At 51.1% G+C, this 24,221-nt stretch overlaps 14 protein-coding genes across 14 annotated transcripts; 6 read left to right on the forward strand and 8 right to left on the reverse strand.

Annotated features, from left to right (window-relative positions):
- Positions 1-87: 87 nt before the first annotated feature.
- Positions 88-1,488, forward strand: BO88DRAFT_405819 (sulfurtransferase). Its single transcript, XM_025706990.1, has 2 exons — positions 88-1,227; positions 1,288-1,488. Exons 1-2 carry the CDS (start codon positions 326-328, stop codon positions 1,340-1,342), a joined length of 957 nt encoding a protein of 318 aa, XP_025561589.1. The 5' UTR covers positions 88-325; the 3' UTR covers positions 1,343-1,488.
- Positions 1,489-1,811: 323 nt separating this feature from the next.
- Positions 1,812-3,519, forward strand: BO88DRAFT_71433 (uncharacterized protein). The gene is made up of 3 exons (XM_025713077.1): positions 1,812-1,821; positions 2,004-2,221; positions 2,274-3,519. The coding sequence occupies exons 2-3, from the start codon at positions 2,101-2,103 to the stop codon at positions 3,422-3,424; spliced, it is 1,272 nt and encodes a 423-aa protein (XP_025561590.1). The 5' UTR covers positions 1,812-1,821; positions 2,004-2,100; the 3' UTR covers positions 3,425-3,519.
- Positions 3,520-4,222: 703 nt separating this feature from the next.
- BO88DRAFT_390697 (RPEL repeat-containing protein) lies at positions 4,223-5,204 on the forward strand. Its single transcript, XM_025704963.1, has 3 exons — positions 4,223-4,504; positions 4,579-4,679; positions 4,765-5,204. Exons 1-3 carry the CDS (start codon positions 4,350-4,352, stop codon positions 4,941-4,943), a joined length of 435 nt encoding a protein of 144 aa, XP_025561591.1. The 5' UTR covers positions 4,223-4,349; the 3' UTR covers positions 4,944-5,204.
- A 36-nt stretch (positions 5,205-5,240) lies between these two features.
- On the reverse strand, positions 5,241-6,220 carry BO88DRAFT_390702 (translin family protein; the record flags this gene model as incomplete). The annotated part of the gene is made up of 2 exons (XM_025704964.1): positions 5,929-6,220; positions 5,241-5,853 (listed from the first exon to the last, which is right to left on the reverse strand). The coding sequence occupies exons 1-2, from the start codon at positions 6,201-6,203 to the stop codon at positions 5,241-5,243; spliced, it is 888 nt and encodes a 295-aa protein (XP_025561592.1). The 5' UTR covers positions 6,204-6,220.
- A 285-nt stretch (positions 6,221-6,505) lies between these two features.
- BO88DRAFT_464520 (sugar transporter) lies at positions 6,506-8,325 on the reverse strand (the record flags this gene model as incomplete). Its single annotated transcript, XM_025711325.1, has 5 exons — positions 6,506-6,655; positions 6,709-7,710; positions 7,761-7,946; positions 8,000-8,139; positions 8,202-8,325. 5 exons carry the CDS (start codon positions 8,323-8,325, stop codon positions 6,506-6,508), a joined length of 1,602 nt encoding a protein of 533 aa, XP_025561593.1.
- Positions 8,326-8,618: 293 nt separating this feature from the next.
- On the forward strand, positions 8,619-9,709 carry BO88DRAFT_367798 (SMP-30/gluconolactonase/LRE family protein). The gene is made up of 2 exons (XM_025704084.1): positions 8,619-8,961; positions 9,023-9,709. Exons 1-2 carry the CDS (start codon positions 8,656-8,658, stop codon positions 9,650-9,652), a joined length of 936 nt encoding a protein of 311 aa, XP_025561594.1. The 5' UTR covers positions 8,619-8,655; the 3' UTR covers positions 9,653-9,709.
- A 1-nt stretch (position 9,710) lies between these two features.
- BO88DRAFT_343158 (D-3-phosphoglycerate dehydrogenase) lies at positions 9,711-10,682 on the reverse strand (the record flags this gene model as incomplete). The annotated part of the gene is made up of 1 exon (XM_025703171.1): positions 9,711-10,682. The coding sequence occupies one exon, from the start codon at positions 10,680-10,682 to the stop codon at positions 9,711-9,713; it is 972 nt and encodes a 323-aa protein (XP_025561595.1).
- Positions 10,683-10,752: 70 nt separating this feature from the next.
- On the reverse strand, positions 10,753-12,984 carry BO88DRAFT_71548 (Zn(II)2Cys6 transcription factor). Its single transcript, XM_025713078.1, has 6 exons — positions 12,859-12,984; positions 12,682-12,806; positions 11,722-12,618; positions 11,614-11,674; positions 10,996-11,568; positions 10,753-10,926 (listed from the first exon to the last, which is right to left on the reverse strand). Exons 1-6 carry the CDS (start codon positions 12,952-12,954, stop codon positions 10,843-10,845), a joined length of 1,836 nt encoding a protein of 611 aa, XP_025561596.1. The 5' UTR covers positions 12,955-12,984; the 3' UTR covers positions 10,753-10,842.
- A 450-nt stretch (positions 12,985-13,434) lies between these two features.
- On the forward strand, positions 13,435-15,882 carry BO88DRAFT_367806 (Zn(II)2Cys6 transcription factor; the record flags this gene model as incomplete). Its single annotated transcript, XM_025704085.1, has 6 exons — positions 13,435-13,556; positions 13,609-13,703; positions 13,751-13,966; positions 14,021-14,173; positions 14,224-14,546; positions 14,600-15,882. Coding segments are annotated over exons 1-6 (2,145 nt in total), but the record flags the coding sequence as incomplete, so codon positions are not given.
- Positions 15,883-15,932: 50 nt separating this feature from the next.
- Positions 15,933-16,757, reverse strand: BO88DRAFT_390712 (HpcH/HpaI aldolase family protein; the record flags this gene model as incomplete). Its single annotated transcript, XM_025704965.1, has 1 exon — positions 15,933-16,757. The coding sequence occupies one exon, from the start codon at positions 16,755-16,757 to the stop codon at positions 15,933-15,935; it is 825 nt and encodes a 274-aa protein (XP_025561598.1).
- A 388-nt stretch (positions 16,758-17,145) lies between these two features.
- On the reverse strand, positions 17,146-18,951 carry BO88DRAFT_367808 (vitamin H transporter; the record flags this gene model as incomplete). Its single annotated transcript, XM_025704086.1, has 4 exons — positions 17,146-17,561; positions 17,644-17,892; positions 17,949-18,684; positions 18,737-18,951. 4 exons carry the CDS (start codon positions 18,949-18,951, stop codon positions 17,274-17,276), a joined length of 1,488 nt encoding a protein of 495 aa, XP_025561599.1. The 3' UTR covers positions 17,146-17,273.
- A 353-nt stretch (positions 18,952-19,304) lies between these two features.
- On the reverse strand, positions 19,305-21,565 carry BO88DRAFT_426514 (Hsp70 family protein; the record flags this gene model as incomplete). The annotated part of the gene is made up of 10 exons (XM_025708906.1): positions 19,305-19,670; positions 19,725-19,793; positions 19,851-19,938; positions 20,001-20,128; positions 20,183-20,285; positions 20,336-20,597; positions 20,647-20,719; positions 20,780-20,824; positions 20,886-21,394; positions 21,460-21,565. The coding sequence occupies 10 exons, from the start codon at positions 21,563-21,565 to the stop codon at positions 19,305-19,307; spliced, it is 1,749 nt and encodes a 582-aa protein (XP_025561600.1).
- A 571-nt stretch (positions 21,566-22,136) lies between these two features.
- Positions 22,137-23,510, forward strand: BO88DRAFT_464533 (uncharacterized protein; the record flags this gene model as incomplete). The annotated part of the gene is made up of 1 exon (XM_025711326.1): positions 22,137-23,510. The coding sequence occupies one exon, from the start codon at positions 22,137-22,139 to the stop codon at positions 23,286-23,288; it is 1,152 nt and encodes a 383-aa protein (XP_025561601.1). The 3' UTR covers positions 23,289-23,510.
- An 84-nt stretch (positions 23,511-23,594) lies between these two features.
- BO88DRAFT_454715 (uncharacterized protein) lies at positions 23,595-24,124 on the reverse strand (the record flags this gene model as incomplete). Its single annotated transcript, XM_025710823.1, has 2 exons — positions 23,595-23,680; positions 23,740-24,124. 2 exons carry the CDS (start codon positions 24,122-24,124, stop codon positions 23,595-23,597), a joined length of 471 nt encoding a protein of 156 aa, XP_025561602.1.
- Between the last annotated feature and the right edge of the window lie 97 nt (positions 24,125-24,221).

Raw genomic sequence — 24,221 nt, forward strand, 5'->3', positions numbered from 1 at the left:
CGGGCGATAAGCGGACAGGCTTTCCCGAAATTCACATGGCCACCTCCGCATTTGCGAGGAGAAAGACGGACTGATAGCGAAGCTCTCCCGTCATTGTCCATGGATCTTGCGCTTCCCACACTATTCCTCTTCCTTTCTTTCCCCCCTCATTCATCTTTCCGGACCTGCAGGTGGGTTAATCAGACACCACGGTCTGAGCGGAATGTAAATAATCCTTGAACAATTTCTCTCATATTTACTGCATCTGCCCCCCCCGCCTCGCAACATGGCGTTTGTAACTCTTCGGAATTCCATCCCTTCACCGACTCGCCTATTTCGGTCCACCATGTCCACGGTAAACCAATGTCGCCAGTTCTCTTTCAACTCATATTTGATCACCCCCAAGGAGCTTGATACCGCCCTCAAGAAGAACCCGCGCACGAAGATCTCCACCTCTCCTCGTGTGGTACCGCTATGCGCGGCCTGGTTCATGCCGAACGACCCTGAAGGTCGCAAAGGAATTGACATCTTCCGCAAGCATCGCATCCCCGAGGCTCGCTTCTTCGACCTAGACGGAGTCAAGGACCATGACTCGCCCTACCCGCACATGCTTCCTACCGCTGAAACGTTTGCCGAAGCGATGAGTGAGCTTGGCATTCGCCGCGACGACGAGGTGGTGGTCTACGATACCGAGGAGCTGGGCATCTTCAGCGCTCCCCGCGTCGGATGGACCCTTCGGGTCTTTGGACACCCTCGAGTCCATCTACTCAACAACTACAGGCTGTGGGTTCGCGAAGGATACCCGACGGAGACTGGTGAGCCCTCCCAGCCGGAGCGGACCAACTACCCCGTACCTACGTATGATTCGAAACTCGTGATCCCTTACCGGGAGCTCAAGGAGATCGCCAAGGAGCATAGGAAGGAGGGCGCAAAGGAAGTAGAGATTCTGGACGCACGCTCGTACGGCCGCTGGGCGGGAACCGATCCGGAGCCACGTCCGGGCCTGTCGTCGGGCCATATTCCTGGCTCCCAGAGCTTAGCTTTCCAACAGCTGCTGGACCCGGAGACCAAGACTTATCTCCCGGGGCCAGAGCTACGCAAGATCTTCGAAGGCAAGGATATTGATGAGTCCAAGTCCATCATCAGCTCTTGTGGCACCGGTGTGACAGCGACTATCATTGAGACGGCACTAGGCGAAGCGGAGTTCGGAGAGCCCAACCTACGGAGGGTATACGATGGCAGCTGGACGTAAGTTCTTTCCCGATCTCTGACTTTCTACAAAGGTTCGGTGGCTGACAATGGTCACAGTGAGTGGGCACAACGTGTCAAGCCCGAGGAGGGTCTCATCAAGAAGGCAACGTAGAGACGGGAGAAAGGACAGCTGACGTTGGTTTGAAGGCGAGGAGATTGGATTGGCCTGATGATCGTCGGGTCTTGTATGACATAGCGTTTTCCCCTCCATCTCGATTCCAGCAACCGCAATTATACCATACCAGATAGAGATCGAACCATCTAGAAGCACGCGGAAAGCCGCAAATAAGATAAGCGTGTAGCAATGGGTAAAGGTGATGATAACACCTGGGCGGCCATTGAGTCACTGGGGGATGGTAGCGGCGTGTTATGAGGGGAACAGTGGAGGTGAATATATGATGATGAGAGGAAAATCGGTCGAATCCGTTTGGCGCTTAGTCAGGCCCCAGGCGAATCCCGCGGCTTTCAGTTGATCCGCTGATGGATTCATTCCTCGCTCACCATCTCGCCTCGATTCTTTTCCATCCACGATCGCTGATTCAGGACCCAAAATGCTGCAGATGATCTTCCCTAGTGAGCGAGGTTTTCATTGTAAGTGATTCATTCCTTCAATCTGGCATCTGGCTGGCGGTCGGGCTGTGAATGGCCATGGTTCTGGTCCTCGAACCAGCGCCCCCACATTCCCAGGCCTCCGCCTCCATTAATCCCAATCAATCCAAACCTCCCTCGCGGGCTTCAGCACCACGCTAACCACGCCTGCGGCTCGGTCGCAGTCGTCCAAGCAAGCTGTTCGGTCTAGGGCCCTTGTGGCTTTCCAGTCTTTTACCCTTCAACTACGCGACCGGTCCTGTCGACCTCTCTCAGCCAGCCATGTCGACCGGACGCAAGGTCTTCCACTGTGCCGTGGACGAGACGGCGTTAACCACCAATATCAGCGAAATCAAAAAATGGACCACCAACGGCGCCATCACTCTTATCGTTCCTCTCTACAGTGAGTGACTCGATGACACGCCAGTCGTATCTGCTGACCGATACATCTCTAGCCCTTGAACGCCTCCATGCCTTGAAGAGAGCCGGATCCCAAGTCGCCATCAATGCCCGAGAGGCCGTCCGTTTCCTCGACCGTGTCACCTCCGGCAAAGATAACATTTCCGCCGAACGAGTCATCCTGCAGGGTCCTATGGAGCAATATGAGAACTGGACCGAGGCGGAGAAGTTCTTCCTTCCGGAGTTCGAGGAGGAGCCCGAAGCCAACGGAGTTCTTCCGGGCGACCAAGTGGCGCAGCGGAATCGCGAGGATAAGTCCAAAGATACGAAGAAGAACGGCGCCGCTCCCGATGATTTATCGCAAATGCTTCTCAACAAGTTGAATTTCAAGAAAGAATCCGATGCGGTCTCGATCACGTCAAACGGCACTCACAGCGCCCCTGCATCCCGACCGTCCTCCAGGAGCTCCCGGACCAGTCCCGAGTGTGCGAATTCTCATGTTGTCAATGGAGTCAGCAAGGATGCGAAAAAGAAGCCGGAGAGTGGACACCGTCGTTCTGCGTCTGGGTCCACTATTCCGACGGTTCCTTTGATGCTCAGACCGCTGCTCAGCGCCCTCTTGTGGCGCTTGCACAGCGGCCCTGATGCAGCTAACGCGGCGAAAACATGCATTCTCATAACGAACGATCGGCCTACCCAGATTTGGGCGCAGAAATTCGGTATCGGAGTTAAGAACATTCATCAGCTGCGGACGTCCATTCAGTACGAGGAGCGCGAATACAAGAACCGGTGCAAATACGTGGAGAAGACCCAGACGACCACCGCAGAGCCAAAATCTCTTCTTTCCTACGAGGACGAGAGCGACGAGGATGAGCTTGTTTTCGTCCCCCGCGGTCGCGGCAAAGGATCTACTCGAGGAGGTGGCTCGCGCGGCGGCACTACGCGCAAGGCCGCTGCATTCAAGTCTGTCGCCCCGCCGGTGGAGGCTACGATGGAGATTCCGACGCAGCCAATCGACCCCAACTCGTTCAGCCGATCGCTGGGTGTGACGAAGCAGCAGCAGCCCACGTTTGATCTGAGCACCCAGTCCGGGGCCGCACGTGGCATGGCGGGGCCATCTCGGAACTATTCGAACAGCCGCCGTGGTGGTTCTCGGGGTCCTTCGCGTGGTAGCAGCCGCGGCCGTGGCAAGCTCTGGGTTCCTTGATCAATGGTCGGGTCCGTCAGTCTGTGCAGATGGACGGATGAATATTTCTCAAACTTGAAATAGACCATTGTGGTTGTTACACGAAGCAGAAAGGATATGTTCTGCCATTCCCGGGCTGCCTAAGGTCAGACTTGTTGTCGGATGCGACTGGCTACATTGATGGGCGACAGGTCCTGGACGGACGGCATGGATGCGAAAATGCGGTAGACGAGAGGAACCGGATACGGGACAGTTTTCGATCCAGTATGGCCATCGTCGGGGTGAACTCTCTGGGCGTCGCTTAGGCTGCGAGAGGCGTAGTAGATGCTGGGTCCTCATATGGCGTTGCTTTCATTCCTTCGGACTTCCGAGGGAAGAAATGGAGCACATCTTTTCTCCTAGCCACGTTGTGGTGGGCAATTCCCAGGCCGCTTTTCGACATTCTACTCTGCAGTTACAAAACAGATATAGCAGTCATTCTTTGCGTTACTCTTTGTTGGACATGTTTTCGATTGCTACGGAGAATAATTGGAGGGGGGACAGATTGGCGATGTGATCGAGCTACTTGCGACTTGCTACTTAGCTAACTGTTAACTATCCAGTGTGACTAGAATGCAACAGTGACCGATTCTGAAACCTGACTGTTAATGTTGTAGTGGAAATGGAAATGGAAATGGTAGTAATGAAGTCAGGTGTGATGACATCGTCCAGTGGGCCTCCTCGGCGCCAGTCCCGTGGATTCGTCCTCCGCACGCATCACTTGACCTCCCCTCTTAATCCCCTGGACAACCAGCCTTCTTTCTATTCTTTATCCCAGTCACACCACTCTTCCACTTACTGTATATACCCAGCCATCTTCCATACCTCCCTAGCGTTCACAACCACCCTAGCGTAACTCATCCCACCTATCTACATCTACAACAAAGCTACATCCTTCTACCCCGCAATGGACCTCAACACTACTACTGCTGCTAGCATCGACGAGACCCCTCTCTCCGCATCTCCCGAACGTCGCAGTTCCTTGGAGAAGCATCTCCAGCATCGTCCCGACGTGCAGGATCTCAAAGATAGACATATCCTGCTCGATACGAATGTTGCTCCGTACGCTGCCCTGCCCCTTTCTTTCCCATACTTCCATCCATCTATACCAATAAGATACCTAATAAAGAGGATAGCTCCCTCCAAGCAACCCGCCAAGAACTCGCCCGCCAACGCACCACAGACGCTCTGAAGAAACATCTTGAACATCGGCCGGAGAGGGAGGAGTTGGTTGAGCGTATGTCCGCCTTACTATATACTATACATATCATATTAGGGAATATAGCGATGCATGCTAACTGCTTGGTGATTCTTGATGATAGGAAACATCCTCCCCACCACCCACGCCGCCCCCGCACTGCAGGCCAATGCCCGTGAGCTCGAGAAACATATGTTGGCTGATCACCTCGACCATAAGATTCAGAATCGGCCCAATCCCGAGGATTTGATCTCGCAGGGCATTTTGACGGAGGATGAGGATCCGAGATTCCCGGCTGTTTAGACTGGGGTGGTGGTTTGATTGATGATCATGATGTTGATGATGATGGATGGGTAATGGGTGGATGGATATGGTGTTTGGTGTTTTGTTTTGATTGATTTAAATGCTTCTGATTTATGATGCTTGTTTCTGCAGATATTGAGTATTTAGTATACTCGTACATGATTGACGAGGTAATGGTCATGCAATGCTTATTTTCATGATTTTGTTAGTTGCTTGATATGCATGTACATCGTACAACATCCATCACTCCTCAATACTCCCTCCCCAGGATGAGAGTAAGATAGATACAACCACCACTCAATACTCATCCTCCCCACCACCACCAACCACCAAATCCGGCCTCCACCCCTTCGGTCTCTCCCTCCCCCTAACCAAAATCCCATACGCCGCGCGTTCCACCTTCTCCACACTCCCCTGCATAACATCCACCTTCTTCCCCATATCCCTCAACATAACCCCGCGATGTCTACCGGGAACACTCAACCCCTCAAACCCGCACCTCATCTCCCTCAAATCCACCACAATGCCCTTTTGCTCCTCGCCTAGCCCCACACTATCACCTTCAGACGTACTTCCCGCGGACAACCCCGTCACCGCAAACCGCATCATCTCGCCCGTCAAATCAAACAACCCGAGCAGATAATCCTCCTCCGTGACGAGAATCCCCGAGGGGAGATGCTTCCGCACTTCTTCGAGGGTGATTAGGGATTGAGTGGTGAGGTAGTGGTGGAAGGATATCGCTTCGATGAATTCTTGGATCGCCGGGCTGAGTTGGCGCATGTATCGGTGGGTGTTGGGCGCGGGGGTTAGGTCTGGGAGGAGCGAGGTGAAGTGCGTGGTTATTTGGCTGAAGCGCGTGGTGGTTTCTTTGGTTAGGTTGGGGGGGAGGGGGGCGTTGAGGGTTCGGATTCTATTATGTTGTTGTTTGTGTTAGTGGTGGTGGTGGTGGGGAGGAGGGTGGGGGATTGGGGCATACCGCTGCAACGCGAAGATTATCTTCTTGCTGAGGGCGGTGATGTCCCGACTGGCTTTTATTATGCGTTCGCGTCGGTCGTGGTGCTCGTCAAGCTCGTCGCGGAAGGTGGTGAACATGGGGATGAAGGGGTTGGGTTGTTGCTGTTGCTGTTGCTGCTGTTCGGGTTGCTGGGGTTGGTCTGTGGTAGAGTCTGCCATGGTGGGTGGTTGTGGTTGGGTGCTCGTTAATAGGGTGGTGGTGTTGGGTGATGGTTGTCCGTCCCAGGTGCGTTTTGTTCCGGCCATGGGATGAATTCAATGTGTGGTGGCAGTGGTGGTGTGTTGGTGGGAGGGTAGAGGGGAGAATTGATGCAACGGAATCAAACTGGGAGAGAAGATGTCATTATTGGCGCGGGGCTTTACTGTTTCGGGGTGATCGAAGTGTTATCTTATCTGATCGGATCAGAGATGAATCGGGGTAGGAGATTCAATATGGGTTATTCATCTCTACAAATATAATCATAGCACAGGTCAATTCATTAAGTACTGTAAATTAACCTATCGAACAGTTCTTAATGTAGCACTCAGATAAGCACATCTGAAGTCCATCACGCCCTCTCAACATGTTCCACCCCCAACTTTGCATCCTCCCTCTCCACCCGAACAGCCTCACTTGACGGATAAGCCACCCGATACACCGTATACCAAGGCCGCTGAAACAGACTATCCAGCGCCTCCAGCGACCGTCCAGTCGTATCCTATACCCAATTAGCCTCATTCCAGCCCACCCAAACGGATAGGATATACTCACCGGCATAGCAAAAAACACATACACCAGCCCAATCACACAAATACAACCAAAGAACAGAAACGCACCCCAGCGATGCGTAGCAGCCAACAAACTCGGCATAGCCCTCGAACACCCAAAGTAAAAGGCCCAGTGGAAAGCCATCGAAATGGACACATTCAATGACCGGATCCTAATCGGGAAAATCTCCGACCCGATAAGATACGGAATCCCGAACCACCCAATACTCCACGCCACGGCGTGGATGTAAATAGCCACTATCGCTGCGGTTGATGCGCGCGAGGCACTGGGGGTATTGCTGATTTGGATTGCGGTCATGTCTTTCGTGGCGCCGAGGTACGCTCCCACGTAGACTAATGTGACTATTTGTAGGGAGATGCCGGTTATGAGGGATCGACGACGGCCGATGAAGTCAACGATGAACAGGGCAAACGCGAGGGTACTGGCGAATTTGACCACGCCGTAGATTCCTGTCGCTAGGAAGGTCGACTCGTCGCCGGATATGCCCAGGTAGCCGAAGATCGTGGGCGAGTATTGCGTGATGGCGTTGGCTCCGGACCATTGGGAGAGGAGGTTTGCCATGAATATGAGGAAGAAGCGACGTCGGTTTTCGATTGGGACGAGTGTCTCTTTTAGGAGCTCCCATATGGTGGCTTCGCCGACTGATTCGGTTTCTAGGAGGAGTTGAGCATCCATGCCTGCTAGCTCGGCTACTATTATGGGGTGGTCGAGGGGTAGATGGCGAAGTTTGACGAGGTTGGTGGCTGCGTGGTGTCTTTTGCCTTTATAGAGTAGCCATCGAGGTGATTCGCAGCAGAGGAAGGATCCAAGCAGCCATATACTGGCGGGAAGGAGTTGCAACAGTGTAGGGAGCATCCATTGCTTGTCACCGCCAGGGTAGCTTTTGGTCACGCCGTAGTTGATGAAGAAGCCGAATACAACGCCTAGTTGCTGGCAAGCAGCGTGTTGCAGCGTTAGAAGACCACGGATAGTCTTGGGTGCGATCTAAATCTGTTAGCGAAATTGACATGTTCATATCCATCCAGAGGTCATACCTCCGAAATATATATGGGCGGCACAATCGTAAGCACACCCAACCCCAATCCCGCAATGAACCTCGAAGCGTAAAGTCCTGACAGATTCCCGTTGCATAGACCTTGCCCAAGGATTCCTGCAATATAGATGAGTGTCGAGAGACGAAAGGTCCATCGTCGTCCGAATCGATCGTTGATTCGAGGGCACTGCACCCACATTAGTATTACCCTACCACGAACATAAATCGAAACCAACATACCCCAAGACATCCAAATACAGCACCGGCAGTAGTGATTGAGACAATCCATCCTTTTGTATTCGCATAATCATCTTCCGACAAATGGTCAATGCCAAACTTCGCCTTGAAATGCGGCTGCGTAACAAGCGAAGCAATATTTCCTACCAGGAACAGACGATCAATTAGCCCTCTACCATTCCACACAGCTGAATCATATATATACCTTCATCAAACCCCTTCGCAACACCAGCAAACGCAAACACACACGTACACATCAACACATAAGCATTGAACATGCCCTTCGGAGCATCCTGAATAGACTTTCTCGTCTCAGTAATAAGGCCCATCTTGACTCGATCCTTGGACACTCAATACCGCAGATGACAGGTTCCCCAGACCCCAGAAACCACGGGATAACCCCGGATTCTCGCAAATTATAAATGTACCCTCTCATCTCATCCCCATACCACTAGTGGTATCAGCCCACACCCAATCTAGCACTAACGCCGGGAAATGTCCGACCGGATCGGATCCAGTCCTGTTGTACGGAATGGCACTACTACAAGAACTAGTACTAATATATAAGCGAGACATTGCGGGGACCAACACCAACTAGCCACAGCAAACCCTCCTTTACTGATTCCATTCCAATCCAATTAAATACGACTACTACCAAAATGAACTTCTACCCAACCCCCCCATCCATCCAAGCCGAAATCTACACCCGCATCCCCTCTCACCTCCGCTGCACAGGCCAACCAACAGAGTGGCGCAGCGGCTCGGCACGCCCAGCATCTGATATCTTTCTCGAGGGGCCAGTCTGTACCGCCAACGGCGATCTCTACATCGTAGATGTTCCCTACGGGAGGATCCTCAAGATAGATAAGGACAGGAATGTGACGGAATGTATCCGCTACGATGGGGAACCCAATGGGCTCGTTGTTCGAGAAGATGGATGTTTGGTGATTGCGGATTATAAGCAGGTGAATATATTCATCCCTACACACCCATCCGAAAGAAGCGAGATGTTGATAAACGATGAAGGGAATACTTCTTTTTAATCCAACAACTCAATCATTAACTCCCCTCCTCACCCGCCGCAACCTAGAACGCTTCAAAGGTCCCAACGACCTAATCATCTCCAGCAAGAACGAGATTTACTTCACGGACCAGGGCCAAACGGGGATGACGGACCCGTCTGGGTGCGTGTACCGGCTTTCTCCCGACGGAAGGCTAGATTGTCTCGTGTCGAACGGGATTTCTCCGAACGGGCTGGTATTGTCTCCCGATGAGCGGTTCTTGTATGTTGCTATGACGAGGCAGAATTCTGTGTGGAGGTTACCGTTGAATGCGGATGGGAGTACGTCGAAGGTGGGACTGTTTTTTCAGTCATTTGGGTGTGCGGGGCCTGACGGGTTGGCGGTGGATGAGGAGGGGAGTTTGTTTGTATGTCATCCTAGTCTTGGGTGTGTGTTTGTGGTGGATAAGGAGGGGGTGCCGAAGGCGAGGATTGTTACTGCGAAGGATGGAGGGAAGAATTTGACGAATTGTACGTTTGGAGGGGAGGATGGGAGGACGTTGTTTATTACGGATAGTTTGGAGGGAAATGTGCAGGTTGTGAGGTGGCATTGTAGGGGGGTGGTTGGGGGGAGGGTTTTGAAGGCTAAAATATGATTTATGTATAGTAGTGGTCATGGGAGGTATGTGAGATTGTGTCTTTTAGATCGAAATATCACAGACTAGCTAGGTATTGGTGCAGATTGTCAATCGCCGCAGTAGCACTCGCTAATTGTGCCCTCGATGTGGCAGCTCCAATGTGCGGTGTACTGATCACATTCAGGTTCTCCCAGAGCTGGCCATATTTCTCAAAGCTGGGCGGCTCCTGTTCGTGGCAGTCTAGCCCGGCACCCCAAAGACGGCCTTCGGACAATGCCCGTGTGAGGTCCTGTTCATTGACAATACCTCCCCGAGCCGCATTGATAAGAATGGCATCCGGCTTCATCATGCAGATCTTTTCGTAGGAAATCATGTCTCGTGTCTCCTTGGTGAGAGGGACATGGACCGACAGGATATCTGCCCGAGTAATAACTTCATCGATGCTGCTGGCTCTGGTGTGCGGGATATGTGTCCATATATCCTCCGGCATATAAGCATCGTATGCGATGATGTCGGTCTGAAATCCACCCCGAAATATCTCGGCAACAGTCCGTCCAATATTTCCCATGCCAATAATCCCGACAGTCTTTTGGTACAACGTCAGCCCTTTGCATGTCTCCTTGGGGACTGGCTTTGACAGTTGGCGAGTTGTAATGGACCGGATACCACGGGCAACCGACAATGAAAGGGCGACGACCAGTTCGGCCACATCGCGTGCGTTTGCCCCAGGCGTGTTGAGGATCTTGATGCCTCTTTCTGCGCAGGAATTTTGGTCGATCTTGTCAATTCCTACTCCGTGCTTGCCAATCGCAATAAGATTCGGGCAACTGGCGACATCCTCGGCAGTAAAATAGGAACTTCGGATTAACAAAGCGCGCGCATTCTCTCTCCAATTCTGGAACTCTTCATCTTGAGGCTGGATAATATTGAACAGTGTTCTGGCATGTTCGATTGCCTCGGGAGGGAACGTGTCAAGAAGGTACACCGTTGGCTTATCCGCAACGGTTTGGTGTGAAGACACCAGATCATCGTCTCTGCTAGGTGCCATCTTATTTTGAGAAAGAATAGCGGCTTGTCTTGGGTCTCTCAAATCAACTGCGTAATTGTCCTGACTGCATTGTTGGACATTTACTGCCATGATATATGTCCGAGTGGTACGGATTCCGTCCGGCGGGTATTCTCCGAAGGCAGTCTTCCCGGTCCGCAAGTCAACGAACTGCGCGACTACTCCGAAAAGTACCTTCGATCATCACTCGAAGGGCGTGAGGGACTATTTCCGGTAACTCAGTCACCTGCGTCTTTCAGGTCAGCTCTGCAGGGCGTCGGATGTAAGTACTTTTTGGCCATAAACTATTACTTACCATGTCTGCTGACTCCTGCAAGCACCAGAGCACTCTGCAAAGAGCTTTAAGTGCCGAGAATCTCTCTCCGAGAAGGGTCAAGAGACAAGTACATTTGTTGAGAACACTGGCTGCATTCGGCACATCGGAAGATGGCGACATCCTTCCCAGGCAGGTAAGAACCACGCCCGCAGAAAAGATATCGAAAGCATCAACGAATGATCCCGTGAAGCAGTCATCCTCCACCGCCAAATACTCGTTACTAATATATTCACTACAAGTGTTTATTATATCTTGCCGAATAGTATGTGTGGTCCCAAAAACCCTGGTTGCGTTTCGCTCAAACTCACTGATTTGCGCCAGGCAGACCATGGACCTACAGGTGAGCTGCCGTATTGTTCTGGAGGAAGTCGGTGGTATATTAGAACCTATAGCCCCCCTAGGTATGTCTCTCCAGTAGGAGAAACTTCCGTAGTGGAAAATTGATTGCTGGTGTGAAGAGCCTCGCATCTTAGATATTAGTCGAGCGTGCATGACAACGTACGCCGGAAAGTCGAGCGCGTCTGGTGGACTGATGTCTCCATGAGATGGAAGCTTTGATGATGTTAGCACACGGATCGAAATATCTCTGAGACGTACCTGAAGCGTCACATCTTCATCTTCAATGCTGAAAGGCCGGTCCATTGCGCAGCTAATAGTTCTGCAGGACGTTAGACAGTTTCTATCAATGTCTAAAGTAACACACACCTATCAAGTATGTACAAGTTCCAAAATATGTCTCTTCTCTGATTGAGCTTCTGCTCCGGTATCCCAATGTCGGGAAGCGGCTCTTTATGGAACCTATACGATATGGCCTTCTTCATGGCCAGGCCAACAAGATGCCATGTGGATCCCCCCATCGAGGAGAACATCGAGTAAATGATCAACAATTGCATAGAATGCAACATGTTTAAGTCATCGTTACTGCCTAGGATAGTAGGGAAGCTCTGCATGGCCGTGTTGTGCAAACTGCTGGCGAACAGTTCGATGCCAGATTCGGGAGACAGCAGCATCCCAATAGCTGTTGCCATATAAACGTTAAAATTCCTGTAGGCGGTATACGAAGCTGCATGAGAAACCTGGCTACTATCGAAGAAAGAGTCACGATATTCTAGCATCTCACCCTCGTTGATATAGGGGCAGAGGGTTCTGGTATACCCAAAGAAACGGCCCATACAATCAGCCACAACTTCACTGGTAAGTGTAGGGGTCTGTCCCAACATGTGGCTGTACTTCGACTTTTGAGACGAAGAGCATGAAGACTGTGTTGGGTCCTTCCCTGAAATAGCAAGGGAGGCTTTTATCATGTTTCCTATTGCTAGTTCCTGGGGAAATCCGCTTGCCTCGCCGCGGGGCTCTGCCATAGCATTGCGGGACAGAAACTCAATCTCTCCCATAGCCGCCTGCACTGATCTTTCAGTGAGACTGGTTTGCTCCGTTAACGGAGTGTCGTGGGAGGTTTGTGGACTGTCATGTTCAGCCTCTGTCGGGATACTGGATGGCAGCGATGGTCTACCATCGCTTGTGTTGGTTGATAAACGAGGTCGTCGGCGCCGAAACTGATCGTCCAGATCTTCCGCCTTTCTTTTAAGCGTCTCAATGTAGCTGGATCATGCCAACATCAGTCCCGAAACAGACCTGACGGTAGTGAAGTCAGTGCATTCTTACTCTGGAAGCGCAGCATTGGAAAGTCCGCTTGCGTCCTCTGCGGTGCCCCCTAACTGGACGCTTCGTGGACAACATTTGGCTTTTGCTTCAATGCAGGCTGTACATCCCGGCAGCAACCTGTCACACTGATTGCACCACGTTAGTGAGGCAGATTATCTTCGTAGTGGACAGAATCACCTTTTGCTTGCGTTTCCAGCATCTCTCACAGGCTTGGAGTCTCCGTTGTGCTGTGGGACTCTGAGGCGTAGGACTTGTCCGACGGCTTTCTTCCATGGTTCAATGCCCAGACATGGAACTTCGGAGTAAGTGAGATGCCATCACGCTGCAATTGCAAGAAACATGTTTAGCCCTCGTGGGGTATGCTTGTCTTGGCTGCGGGGAAGCTGTGCGGCGGAGAATTTCCGAATCCCCACTGCGGGTGGATGGATACTGCGGACATTGTCCGATGCGGAAGATGTATCCCTAATGGCAAAGGGAAAGACGTGACCTTGGTACTTGCAGATTTAGCTCCAATGCAAGATGATAATGTACATGTAGCATACTTTTGCGAAGCAGTGATTCGCGCGCCGCCTGTAGACTTGTGTTCACTGAGTTACGGGGAAGGTGCAAGGCAAGGCAGGGCTAAGACATGGACCCTACCACAGGTAGCCGAGGTTATTCACTTCTCCATATTATTTCCCCACAATTTCGTTCATGAAGCCCTTGGGAGAGGGCATGCAGTAGCGAAACATAGTAAGACTTCAAATCCACTGGCCTGCTCTTGGTGATGAAGGTTGCGTTCTTCAGCAATCACCGGCATCATGGCCAATGGACATGAGAACAGGCAACTACCACGGCTTCCAGCCTGCCAGTCATGCTACACGAAGAAAGCCAAGGTAATCAGCTCAGTGGTTGATAAAATATAGATCTGACAATGGCGGGCAATAGTGTGATAATGCTCGTCCAAAATGCTCGCCGTGTATGAGGAACGGACATGCCTGTTTGACGGTAAGCCTGAATGGCAGTGAGCCGGTTTCGAGGGAGTAAGTGTCCCCTTTTTTATTCAGGAACGAGTATTGACAGGCCGAAGGTATATTAATGAGCTGGAACAGAAGGCTTTGAGCCTTCAAGCAGGTGTCATTGACATAGAACCCTTGATGAATGATACTGAGGAACATTCGCCGGAAGACAACGATAGTTCGGGGCCCGCTCCCCGTGACAGCCTACGTCAGGTTGCTGAGACCACAGATGGACGTAATAGTGATATGAGCCTTTCCCCAAACTACGTCGAGGGAGCTGGGATCAGGTATAGGGTATATTTCTTCGGAATCGTGGTTCATTGGCTGACAGTGACCAACAGCTTTATGAGTCTTCTATTCACCGATCCCCGATGGAGGGAGCAGAACCAGAAGCTTCTTCACAATCTATCCAAGAGGGCCACCATTCTAGAGACCAGTGTCCAGAAGAATTCACTACCATCAGCTGAAGAGGCCTTGATTGTATTTAACAGTTAGTATGTGTCTCCTTGATTGCAGACAACAGGTCCACGCTGACAAACCACAGCTTGGGAGCATCTCATGTCCAGAACCCCTTCTTGCTGCGTCGATATGTGCAAGACTTATATCAAGCACTCTTCCCCGAAAGTCTGGAAGATCAACATGCACGTGCCAGTGGCGGTCGGTCAACGGAGCACCAACTATTTCGGGCATTCATGATACTTGCCATCGGCGCCATCCCACTCTACCGAGCCGGCAAGCACCAGTACCACCCTTACGGCTACTTTCTTTCCGCTTTAAAACACCTTGAAGAAGGCTTTCTCCTGAAAGGCTTGGAGTCCATTCAGGATCTCTTGCTTGTAAGCAGGTTTGGCATATATTATCACATTGGTGCAGTGTCCTCACAATTGAAATGTGGTAGCAACTACTGACTGCGTCTGTAGGTACTTCCATCTGGGAACTGATTCAACTCAGTACCAGAATGTGTATTGAGCAGGGTCTACATAGATGTCGTACTCGAAAAACCCCAGATGGCCATCTGCTAGAGGAGCAACTGCGGAGACGGGTATTCTGGCAGTGTTATATGATGGATAGATACACCTCTGTGATGCTGGACCGCCCACCCGCGGTAGCCGACAAAGACATCCAGGTCGGGTTTCCGGCTGATGCAGATGACGAGGAGCTCGAGTTGGCAGGGCAGTCTGGTGTATTCGCGGACCTAGATTCATTTTATCGTATAAGCACGGTACAGATGGATTCTATGCCTGCAACTGAGACTTCGGTGTTTCTCTTCTGCCTGCGACTGCGCAAGATTACCTCGAAGATCCATACAAAATTTCAGCAAAAGACCAAGGGCATAGCTGAGCAGGAGATATCACAAATTGAACTGGCCTCGGCCAGCGGAACTATCTATTTAGATCTTGACGAGCTACTGAATGAGCTCGAGAGTTGGAGGGTCTCTGCGCCTGTCTTCTCCAACCCAAAATGCTTGTATGAGAGGCAGGAGTGGTACGATCTGCTCCTGATGCGAGAGCGATTACTTATCATCCGCAAAGCAATCGATCTCGTGCCTAAGCGCAATAATGTGCCTCCGCGAGACTTACTCGGCATCTGCCTTGAATATTCCGTTGGGACTATAACTACTTTCTGTGCAATGTTTGACCAGGGGCTTGTGACATACACCCGCAGTTACTTCCAGACTCTGTTCACTGCGGGATTATCTGTCATGTTTTGTGTTTCAGTTGTAGAGGACCTTGATTATCACACCATAAAGAGTGCTTCTGAAGCTGTCAAGAAGGGCGAGAAAACTTTGAAGCTGATGGTCCAGGAGCTTCCTGATGCGGTTCACTATGTTGCTCTATATGAAGCATTGCGGGCCGACATCTTACGCAAAACAAAGAACCAACGACCAGACGCAGTGGATGGCGAACAACATATCCCATTTGATACAATTAACCAAAGTGGAAGCATACGATTCCTACCTGATGGTAGTGTGAATACTGAAAATGAACCTCCTGCACCCGACATCCAGCACAACCCGCCATGGCCCATTCTGACGCCCGATGCAAGTACGAATGAGGCCCAGTTGATACAGTTGCAAGAAGTAGCCATAGAGAGCCAACAATTATCATGGGACATATTTGGGGACAACGTCTTCTGGAGTATGGAGGCCGACATGTTAGGGGAGTACGTGTACGGATCATCAGCTGCGGGTCACTTTTTTGACACGTAAAAAAACAATATATATCCACAATCAAATACAAACAAGCCATCTATCTACGCCCTCTCCAACCTCACATTGATATCCTCATACTTCTGACTCAACTGCCTCATCCCCGCCTGCACCATCGCCCCATCCTGCCCACCCAACGACCAAGTCGCCCCCAACTCAAACCACATCTCCAAAAGATCCAGTCTCCCCGGAATCCCCCCAATACCCACAGGCTTTCCAACATCCACACACGCCTTAATAACCCTCTTCACCGCATCCTGATACTCAGCAGTATCATAACCCCCCGGAATCCCCATATCGGAACAGAGATCATTCGAACCCACCAAAATCCCATCGACCCCCTCAACAGCCACAATCTCCTCCACAATATCCACCGCCCCAGGCGTCTCAATCATCGGAATCAGCATCGTCTGCTCATTCAACACCGCATTCTGCACCTTCGTAGACACATGCCGGAACCCAAACGCCGGCTGGTTATTCGTGCAGCCGCGCTTTCCCAGTGGAGCGTACTTCCCATACTGGACTAATTCCTTCACCTCTTCGACGGACTCCACGTGGGGAATTACCACGGCGGAGGCGCCTGCGTCGAGGATGCGACTGATATGGAAGTGCGATTTGGAGGGCGAGCGCACCACGGGTGAGATGCCCGCGCAGTGGCAGGCGAGAATGAGTTGCGAGACAGTGCGCATGTCATGCGCGGAGTGCTCCATGTCGATGAAGATGGCATGGATGGAGGTCGTTTTGCAGAGAAGGGGGAGTTCATTGGTTGTTAGGTATTTGGCTGTTAGGAGGGGGGTTATCTGGCCGGAGAGAATGCGCGTCCGGAAGGGGTTGGAGATGCTGGTGGCTTGGGGGTCGGATTGGGTCATTTTGGTGGTAGTTTGGGTGGATGTAGATGGTGATTGACTTCGGATGTAATTGGAAAGATTGTTCTTTTTATCAATTGGAATAGTCTGGCTGAACTGTGCCGACTTTGTTACTTATATATTGATGTTCTTCGCTAAGATCGAGGGCATTTTTTGTTGTCTTATGTAGCAATCCGGAGAATATCCGGCTGCTGGACGATGAGTCTATAGCTTCATCCGGAACTTCTCCTACGGAACGGAAAATGTCCATTCCCACACGTATGGACAGCCCCATCGCTATAGCTACTTACTCTAGTGTTAAGAATAATAGAATGAGCCATAATGAATGTAAAGCAGTAAATCTCAAGAAATAAAGTGAGTCATAAGTCAATATACCAAACAATAAAGGCCACCCACTCTCTCATCCCAGCCCAACATCAATTACTGCCATATCCCACACTACTACCAACCAGCCCTATCATCACCCATCTCACCCCTTCTTACCAAATCACCACCACCAGAAGCATACCTCCCCCCTACCTAAGTAACAAACCTCCACCCGGACCCATTTCCCTCTACTTCCTCCATCTCCAACTCCCTATTCCTCCTGACACACCACCACCTCGTCCCCAAACAAAGCAACACTGTAAGTCCACACCCCGCAATGATAATCCCTCCTCCAGTCTCATACCTCGGCTCCTGCGACGTGAGGAAGAAGTACGGCGTGAACCAGTGAGAGACTGACGAGACGCAGTTCGCGATAGCGACGAGCGCGGCTCGTTTTGTGCGCGGGCGCGGGACGACGCTGGTTTCCCAGGATATTTGGATCTGATAATTCATTTAGTTGCGTTGGCGGGAGTATGTTTGGGAGGGTTGTTTCAAGTGGGTAGAAGGTGGAGGGGTAACTTACGTTTAGGCCGACGAATGGTCCCGTGCAGAGTAAGATAAAGCTAAAGTACCGTGCTCCGATGTTCAAGGTTGAGATCATGATCACTGTTCCGGCGAGGGTGATGAGCATGGGTATTACGATGTGCCAGCAGTGTTTGAGGAATCGGCCACAGGACCATGAGAGTATTAGGGTGGCAATGTAGGCTATTACCCATGGCGGGGCTTGGACGAGGTAGGTTTCGACTTCGGAGAAGTTGAGGGTTGCGACGATCTGTAGTCGCCATTATTAGCGTTGTGTAAAACATATCAGTAGAAAGGGATACGCACCGAAGGAAAGAAATCCTTAAATGACTGCGCAATAATAAGGGCGAAATGCATTGCCGAGAACAACCAAGTGAAAGGATCCTTAACGGCAAGCCACACGCCCGTCCAGCGACCACCATCATCATCTTCGAGGATCCCCCCGGCTGAGACAAATTGTCTGTACTTTGTCATTTCAGCCTCCTCTTCACTGAACCATCGTCGACTAGTATTATCAGGGAAGTTCGGGAGGAACCAGAATGCGATCAAGGCGACAAGGATACTGACGATCCCTTCTAATAGGATAAACCACTGCCATGCGCGGAGATGTGCGATGCCGTCCATATTCGTGAGGATGGCTGCGGCGAGAAGTCCAGAGAATACATTGGAGATGATGTTTCCCGCGTGCCAGATACCCATCCGTAATGGGGATTCTTTTTTTGTGTACCAGGATGAAGTCATTAGGGAGACGGCGGGGATGAAGGGGCCTTCGGTGACGCCGACGAGGAATCGGCAGAGACAGAAGCCCCAGGCGGATGTGAGGGCCGGCATGCAGATTGTCACAGCGGACCAGGAGAGCATGATACAGGGGAAGATTATGCTTGGTTTGCCTTTGGCGATGAAGACGCTTGCTGGGACTTGGGATATGATGTAGCCCACGTAGAAGAGGGAGATGCCGGCGGACCATTCGGTATCGGACATGTGGAGGTCTTCTTGCATGCCGGCTAGACGAGCGTTGGATACGTTGATTCTGTCGAGGTAGCTGTGGGGGTGTTAGTGTTTGTGATTGCTAGTAGCAGTTATAGCAGGTTCACCTCATAAGGAGCATCATTGTCACACATGGCAGAAAGTAGTAGTCCAGCTTCTTTAGTACAGCTTTGTCCAGATGTTCGAGTTCATCGGGGGTCTTCTCCCGCAGAAGTGGAAATTGAGCCAGCGAGTGTTCTGGATATGAGACATCCTCGAGGTTCTCCACGATAATCTTGGAGTCCCTGTCGTCCAGAGGATATTCGTCGTGTTTCGTCGCCATGGCTCAATGAAAATGTGTAGTGGAGTATGGACAAATACGTCTGTTACTGTCATGGTATCTGCGCTTTTATGGGGCTATATGGCCCACCTATCTTCCCCGGATTTACATTCTGGGGTCGTTAATCCCCCATGGGGACTCCGCACGCAACGGACATATCCGACTTGGCAGGTATTATCGGACAGTATCCGTACGCAGCATGGATTGCGGCATGATAGGCTCTCATCGCTTCTGAGGGGGAGGGTCTAAGCGGTGAACGTAATTGATGGATTAAGTTTATATGAGGAATTATGAGGGATCAAACATTATACTCCTACCACCTGACCCATCGCTTATGCTGCCAGGCTAACAATCCGCTATTTCTCCGCCGGCATCCAATGCACCGAAATTGGCTCATGCTTGCTCCGGATTCTTTCTCCCCTAGACCACAACTGGAACGTGAGATCTGCGGGTCCAACAACCACCCTCACCTCAAAGGATGTTCGCCAGAAAGCAGGCTTAGAGCTGTACCAATGGCGATTCTTCAACTTTTTATCCACGTTGTCGGTTGCGATGTCGAGGTTGCAAACTGTTTGCCACCCTTCATGGCATAGGCTGCGTGGGAGCCTCGCCGGTAACTCGGTCGACATGACAATCTCAACGTTATGGATTCCGGCTTCCAAACCGACGTCGGTCCTCAGATGGAACTCTTTTGTTACCCCTGTAGGTGGAATTGGACGCCCCTAATTGCGGTTATGGTGTGAGCTTCGCAAAGTGAGAGGTGAGGGCATCCGAACCTTGACCACGAGCCAGTCAATCTGATCAAGGGCATACAGACGTTTATCGCGAACGTCCATTTGGACTCGCTCTCCAATGTGAATGTCGCGGTTGTAAACCTTGTGACATATAATGCCGTAGCTCACTGGTGCGCATCGGAAGCCGAATGTCAGGATGCCGCGCTTGAGCTGTTGAATGCGGTCCATAACTAAGCCGTGGACAACAACTAGTTGCCTGGAAGTTGTAATTCGTAAGTGTCACCACGGGGTATTAGCGAAGATGAGAAGCTAACGTACGGTTCATCAGCCATGAGCACTTGCATCCTTCCAGTTTGAGTAGCCTTGCTAGAGCTATTGTATCTCTCCTGGAGGCGTTGTCTCACATACGGGGAGCTACCCAGTCCGCCGGACAGCACCAGGTATTTCTGTGAATGCGTTAGTTTAGATGTACAACAGGTGTAATATACTGTCAAACACACAATGTCGTCGTTAGAGCCTTGGGCTTGCAGTTGCTGGATATGTGCGTCTATAAGCTGGAATATACCTTCTACCTTCGAGTCGAAGCTTTTCTGAATATCTTCCCTATCCGGTGTCAGTCTTCACTATAATGCGAACTTGACGTAGGATCTCACCATGCAATCTGCATCTGTCCATTTAATATCCCCACTTCTGGGAAGTCAAGGTTGGGGTCTAATCCCGGCACATCCAGCTTGAGCCAAGGCGTGACCGTGGCTTCGGTGCCAAAAGCACATTTGTATCGCTGAAATCGTCCGAATGTCATTCTCCACGCCGTCGTATTTGGTGATGATTTCAAGTGCTGCTGGATAACTTCAAGTCGCTTGCACATGAGACGATGTATTTCTCTGTCAATGAAAACCGAGCCAATAGGGTGTCCTGGCGGATCGTTAACCACGAACGACATGACAGCATGCTGGATAGCTACCTTCGACATGCCCGAGCTGAGCCAGTTGCGTAGGCTCACCCTGTGCTGATAACAGCTTGAGGACATTTACATCCTACGATCAATGTTGGTTACAACATTCTACGAGCGAGGGTGCGGTCAAGGGGCAAGTTACTGTTGTTCCTCCACCTGAGTCGCAAACTAAGATCGTGTCATCTCTCTGTTCTCAGTGTCAGCTCAGTGCCTTACACTTGGTATCAAGTAAAGGAATGATAACTGACTCCGTAGTGCTCGTTTCCCGCATAGACAGCCGCAGCTTCTGCTTCCGTGAGGCCGATGCAAGTACGGTGATTGGGATTCCGCGCGTCAATGACCTGCATTAACAGTCTCCGAATTTCTTCCACCATGCGCACGTCCTTCCACGTAGTCGGAACACTGAAAATGAACTCGACACGTTGCATGACAAACTGTGGGATCGTGGTTTCAAAGTAGGACACCACATGCCGATAGATGCATCGAATATAGTCCTGGAACCATTTCTGAGCTTCTGTCAGGCTTGGGCCCCCATCTCGCGCATACTGAGGCGCCAGATGAAGCTTGAAGAACTCCTTGGTTTCTGCTTCGGAATTATCGATGTCACATTGGAACCCCCAGTGGCTGACCGACTTGGAGTCAGAGCTATAAGTAATGCAGGTAGGAACCTTATTGGCCAGCTCGCCAGGTAGCTTCCCCGGCCATCGCTGGATGGTTTTGGGAGGTGGCCATTCTGGTCCGTATGAGTATGCGACACCTGATCAACAGTAAGCTTCATTGTCAAGAAACTCACGTCGAATAGCCTACAGCTTATCTACGTACCTGTGTGTGTCATGCCGAAGTCGACACCCACTACGATGTTGGGATGCCATTCCTCATTATGCAGTGCGCTTTTTGTTGGTGGACCGAGGGCTTCTTTGTCGCTCATGTTGTGATGCTTGGAAGTGGAAGTGTCGACAGAGGCGCGTGCGAGACAGAAGCTGGCTCTCCAAGCCCCTCAACTGGAACCCCTGTCTGACTCTAGTGAATGCAACTAAATTGTCCCCCACTCCACTTAGACAAGGCTGCGAGAAGCGCGTCCTCTTAATCCTGGAAAGTCTGGTACCGGGGTGCATAGCGCAAAAATTAGCGTCAGTTCTTATCGCCGTTTTTTCCCTCATTAAACGTATTACATTATGAGATTCGTAATAATTATACAGTAAGAATAATGCCATTTAGTGTGATCTGAAAGAATTTTTCAAAAAAAAATTAGGTTAGATGCGTAAGGAAGTTTTTCCCCGAGCTTAGAGGGCGATGTTATGCGGCATTGCTACCTCAAAATCGTTTTTGCCCGATAGCCGCTAACAACCCGTAGTCTGTATACCCCTGTCTGGAATGCCCAGTCTGAATTAGTTCGCCTGGGGCGGAGAAGTGCATTAATAAAACGGGTGCATCAGTACTTTTCAGCTCTTTGGATTTTTACTCCCATTTTGTCACTTTGTCATCCGCCCTCTCCCACAATGGAAGCCTTGATTCGAGCTCGCCAAGAGCAATATGGTTCAACATCGGTGCCCTTGTATGGCACTACGACAAGCGCAACTTCCCCGACTCTGACTACCCCGGGCTCTTCATCAGCGGTATCTCCCCAATTCACGTCGGCAAGTGTGATACATTCCTCATCCAGCACTCCTACCAGTACCTCATCAACCCTGCCATCGCACAGCAACGGAGTCAGCAAAGGCGCTCTGGCAGGGGCACTCGTTGGATCGATTGCCGGGACTGCTCTTCTTGCCATCATCGGAGCTGCGCTCTTCTTTCGAAGAAAAAGAGGCACTCCCCAGTCCAGCAGTTCTGGTGATTCCGATCGAGATGGGGTAGACTTGGTCAAACCGCGGGCCAGAGTTCAAGCCCTGTCGAGTCACTCTCCCCTTTCCCCGACAGGCGGCCAAAATTCACTCCCCGATTTGATTCCTTTTATTCCCCAGCCAGCCGACGACCAATCTGTCAGCACGCGCATACAGACTCTCTTCGATCACATCGGTCTACATGTCGACAACTACTACGTGCCTGCAAGACATGAGAACGTATCCCCAACCCCGGAGGAAGCTATTCGCATAGAAAGCTATGCTTCTTCCTCGCTTTCCGGATCCTTGACCACCGCTTTAGCTAGCCGTCGCGGCCGTCGACCTGTCCTCAATCATGTCTTGGCTCGAACCATCTTACAAACTATCCAGCCTGGTGGATCTCTGTATCCTCCGTTCATGGAGTCTCATGGGCTTGAGCCTCTCAGAGCCTCGACTTCAGCTCGTGACATGTTCGCGTGGCGCATGTTGACAGCTCGTCTCCATCCGGAGTATATGGACTTGTCTTTGGCAGCTGCACAAAATAATATCACTGCTCTAGCAGACAATTTCTCAGAAGCTTTTGCATCATACCGAAATCCCGAACTCTCCGACGGAGATCGCAGGCGTCACTTGGTCAGTGTTGTCAAAGAGGCAGCTCAGCTGAGTGTATGGCTGTTTACCCAGCCGTGCTCGTTCAACTTTAGCTGGAGTGCACCCTCTCCTGGCTCAATTGTGATTCTACCAGCGGTCATAAAGACCAGTGATGAACGGGGAGATATACTACCGGTGCCTCAGAAGATGGTGGAGGAGACGATTTCTCAGATATGATTCCACAACCACGTTCGTGATATAATGGAATGCCCCCTTAATACTCCAACTACACAAATAATGACCGTCTAATTATCATTCCCCTTCGCCTGTCTCCAGCGTAATAAATCTCGCATCTCAGTCCCAACATCTAACCCCAGCCCTCCCCCTTCCGAATTCTTCATCCACGAACTCGCCTCACCACCAGTACAAGCGCCAGCGCCCATATCAACACACTCCCCCTCCCCAGGCAACTCCTGTACCTCCACCTCCTCCATACCCATTACCTTCCCTCCTCCCCTCCCTACTATCCCTTTCCCCCCATCATCACAACCCACCCCCATCAACCTCTCCAAAACCACCATCAAGCTCGAATAACAAACCACCAACCTCCCTCTCTGTACCTTCGCCCTCTGCCCGTCCCTACATACCCACCTCAACTGCGTCCCCAGACCCATTGACATCCGCTTACTCCTACCCTTGGCATTATGATGTGTAGTTTGCTGATTCCTCACCTCCCACTCCACCCTCACCGGCTCAACCAACACCGCTAACGCATGCACCGCGTCTGCCGTATCTGCGATCGTAGTCTCAATCCATTGTCTTTCTGAATCCTCAAGAAACGCTGCCTTCTGGGAGTAGAGTTGCGAGGCGCGGTGGAGGTGCGTGCGGATGTGCGTGAGGGTTTGGAGGAGTTCTGTTGATTCGTGGTGCGCGGAGGGGAAGAGGAGGGGTGGTGATGGTGGTAGTTGTAGGTTCGGGTGGGAGTTTGGGTGTGGAGGGTTGGTTGTGAGGGAGGCTTGATCTTTTAGTGAGGTGTTGGGTGATGTCGAGGTGGAGGTTGATGTTGTGGACATGGGAATGATTATGGATGTGGATATGGAGAGGGTAAGTTTGTTGAATACTGTAGAAAGCGTTCGGGGGGATCAGAAGAAGGAGGAGGTGATGGTGGTG

This window comes from Aspergillus vadensis (genome assembly GCF_003184925.1).
Source record: "Aspergillus vadensis CBS 113365 unplaced genomic scaffold BO88scaffold_15, whole genome shotgun sequence".
Lineage (NCBI taxonomy): Eukaryota > Fungi > Ascomycota > Eurotiomycetes > Eurotiales > Aspergillaceae > Aspergillus > Aspergillus vadensis.

Bases quoted from the DNA above. Each gene is read 5' to 3' on its own strand.
- BO88DRAFT_405819 (XM_025706990.1), top strand. From the start codon at position 326: ATGTCCACGGTAAACCAATGTCGCCAGTTCTCTTTCAACTCATATTTG. The intron at 1,228-1,287 runs GTAAGTTCTTTC...CAATGGTCACAG, and splicing joins GTATACGATGGCAGCTGGAC to TGAGTGGGCACAACGTGTCA.
- BO88DRAFT_71433 (XM_025713077.1), top strand. From the start codon at position 2,101: ATGTCGACCGGACGCAAGGTCTTCCACTGTGCCGTGGACGAGACGGCG. The intron at 2,222-2,273 runs GTGAGTGACTCG...ATACATCTCTAG, and splicing joins TCTTATCGTTCCTCTCTACA to CCCTTGAACGCCTCCATGCC.
- BO88DRAFT_390697 (XM_025704963.1), top strand. From the start codon at position 4,350: ATGGACCTCAACACTACTACTGCTGCTAGCATCGACGAGACCCCTCTC. The intron at 4,505-4,578 runs GTACGCTGCCCT...TAAAGAGGATAG, and splicing joins CTCGATACGAATGTTGCTCC to CTCCCTCCAAGCAACCCGCC. The intron at 4,680-4,764 runs GTATGTCCGCCT...TCTTGATGATAG, and splicing joins GAGGGAGGAGTTGGTTGAGC to GAAACATCCTCCCCACCACC.
- BO88DRAFT_367798 (XM_025704084.1), top strand. From the start codon at position 8,656: ATGAACTTCTACCCAACCCCCCCATCCATCCAAGCCGAAATCTACACC. The intron at 8,962-9,022 runs GTGAATATATTC...TAAACGATGAAG, and splicing joins TGATTGCGGATTATAAGCAG to GGAATACTTCTTTTTAATCC.
- BO88DRAFT_71548 (XM_025713078.1), bottom strand. From the start codon at position 12,954: ATGGAAGAAAGCCGTCGGACAAGTCCTACGCCTCAGAGTCCCACAGCA. The intron at 12,619-12,681 runs GTAAGAATGCAC...GGCATGATCCAG, and splicing joins TCCAATGCTGCGCTTCCAGA to CTACATTGAGACGCTTAAAA. The intron at 10,927-10,995 runs GTAAGTAATAGT...TGAAAGACGCAG, and splicing joins TGCAGGAGTCAGCAGACATG to GTGACTGAGTTACCGGAAAT.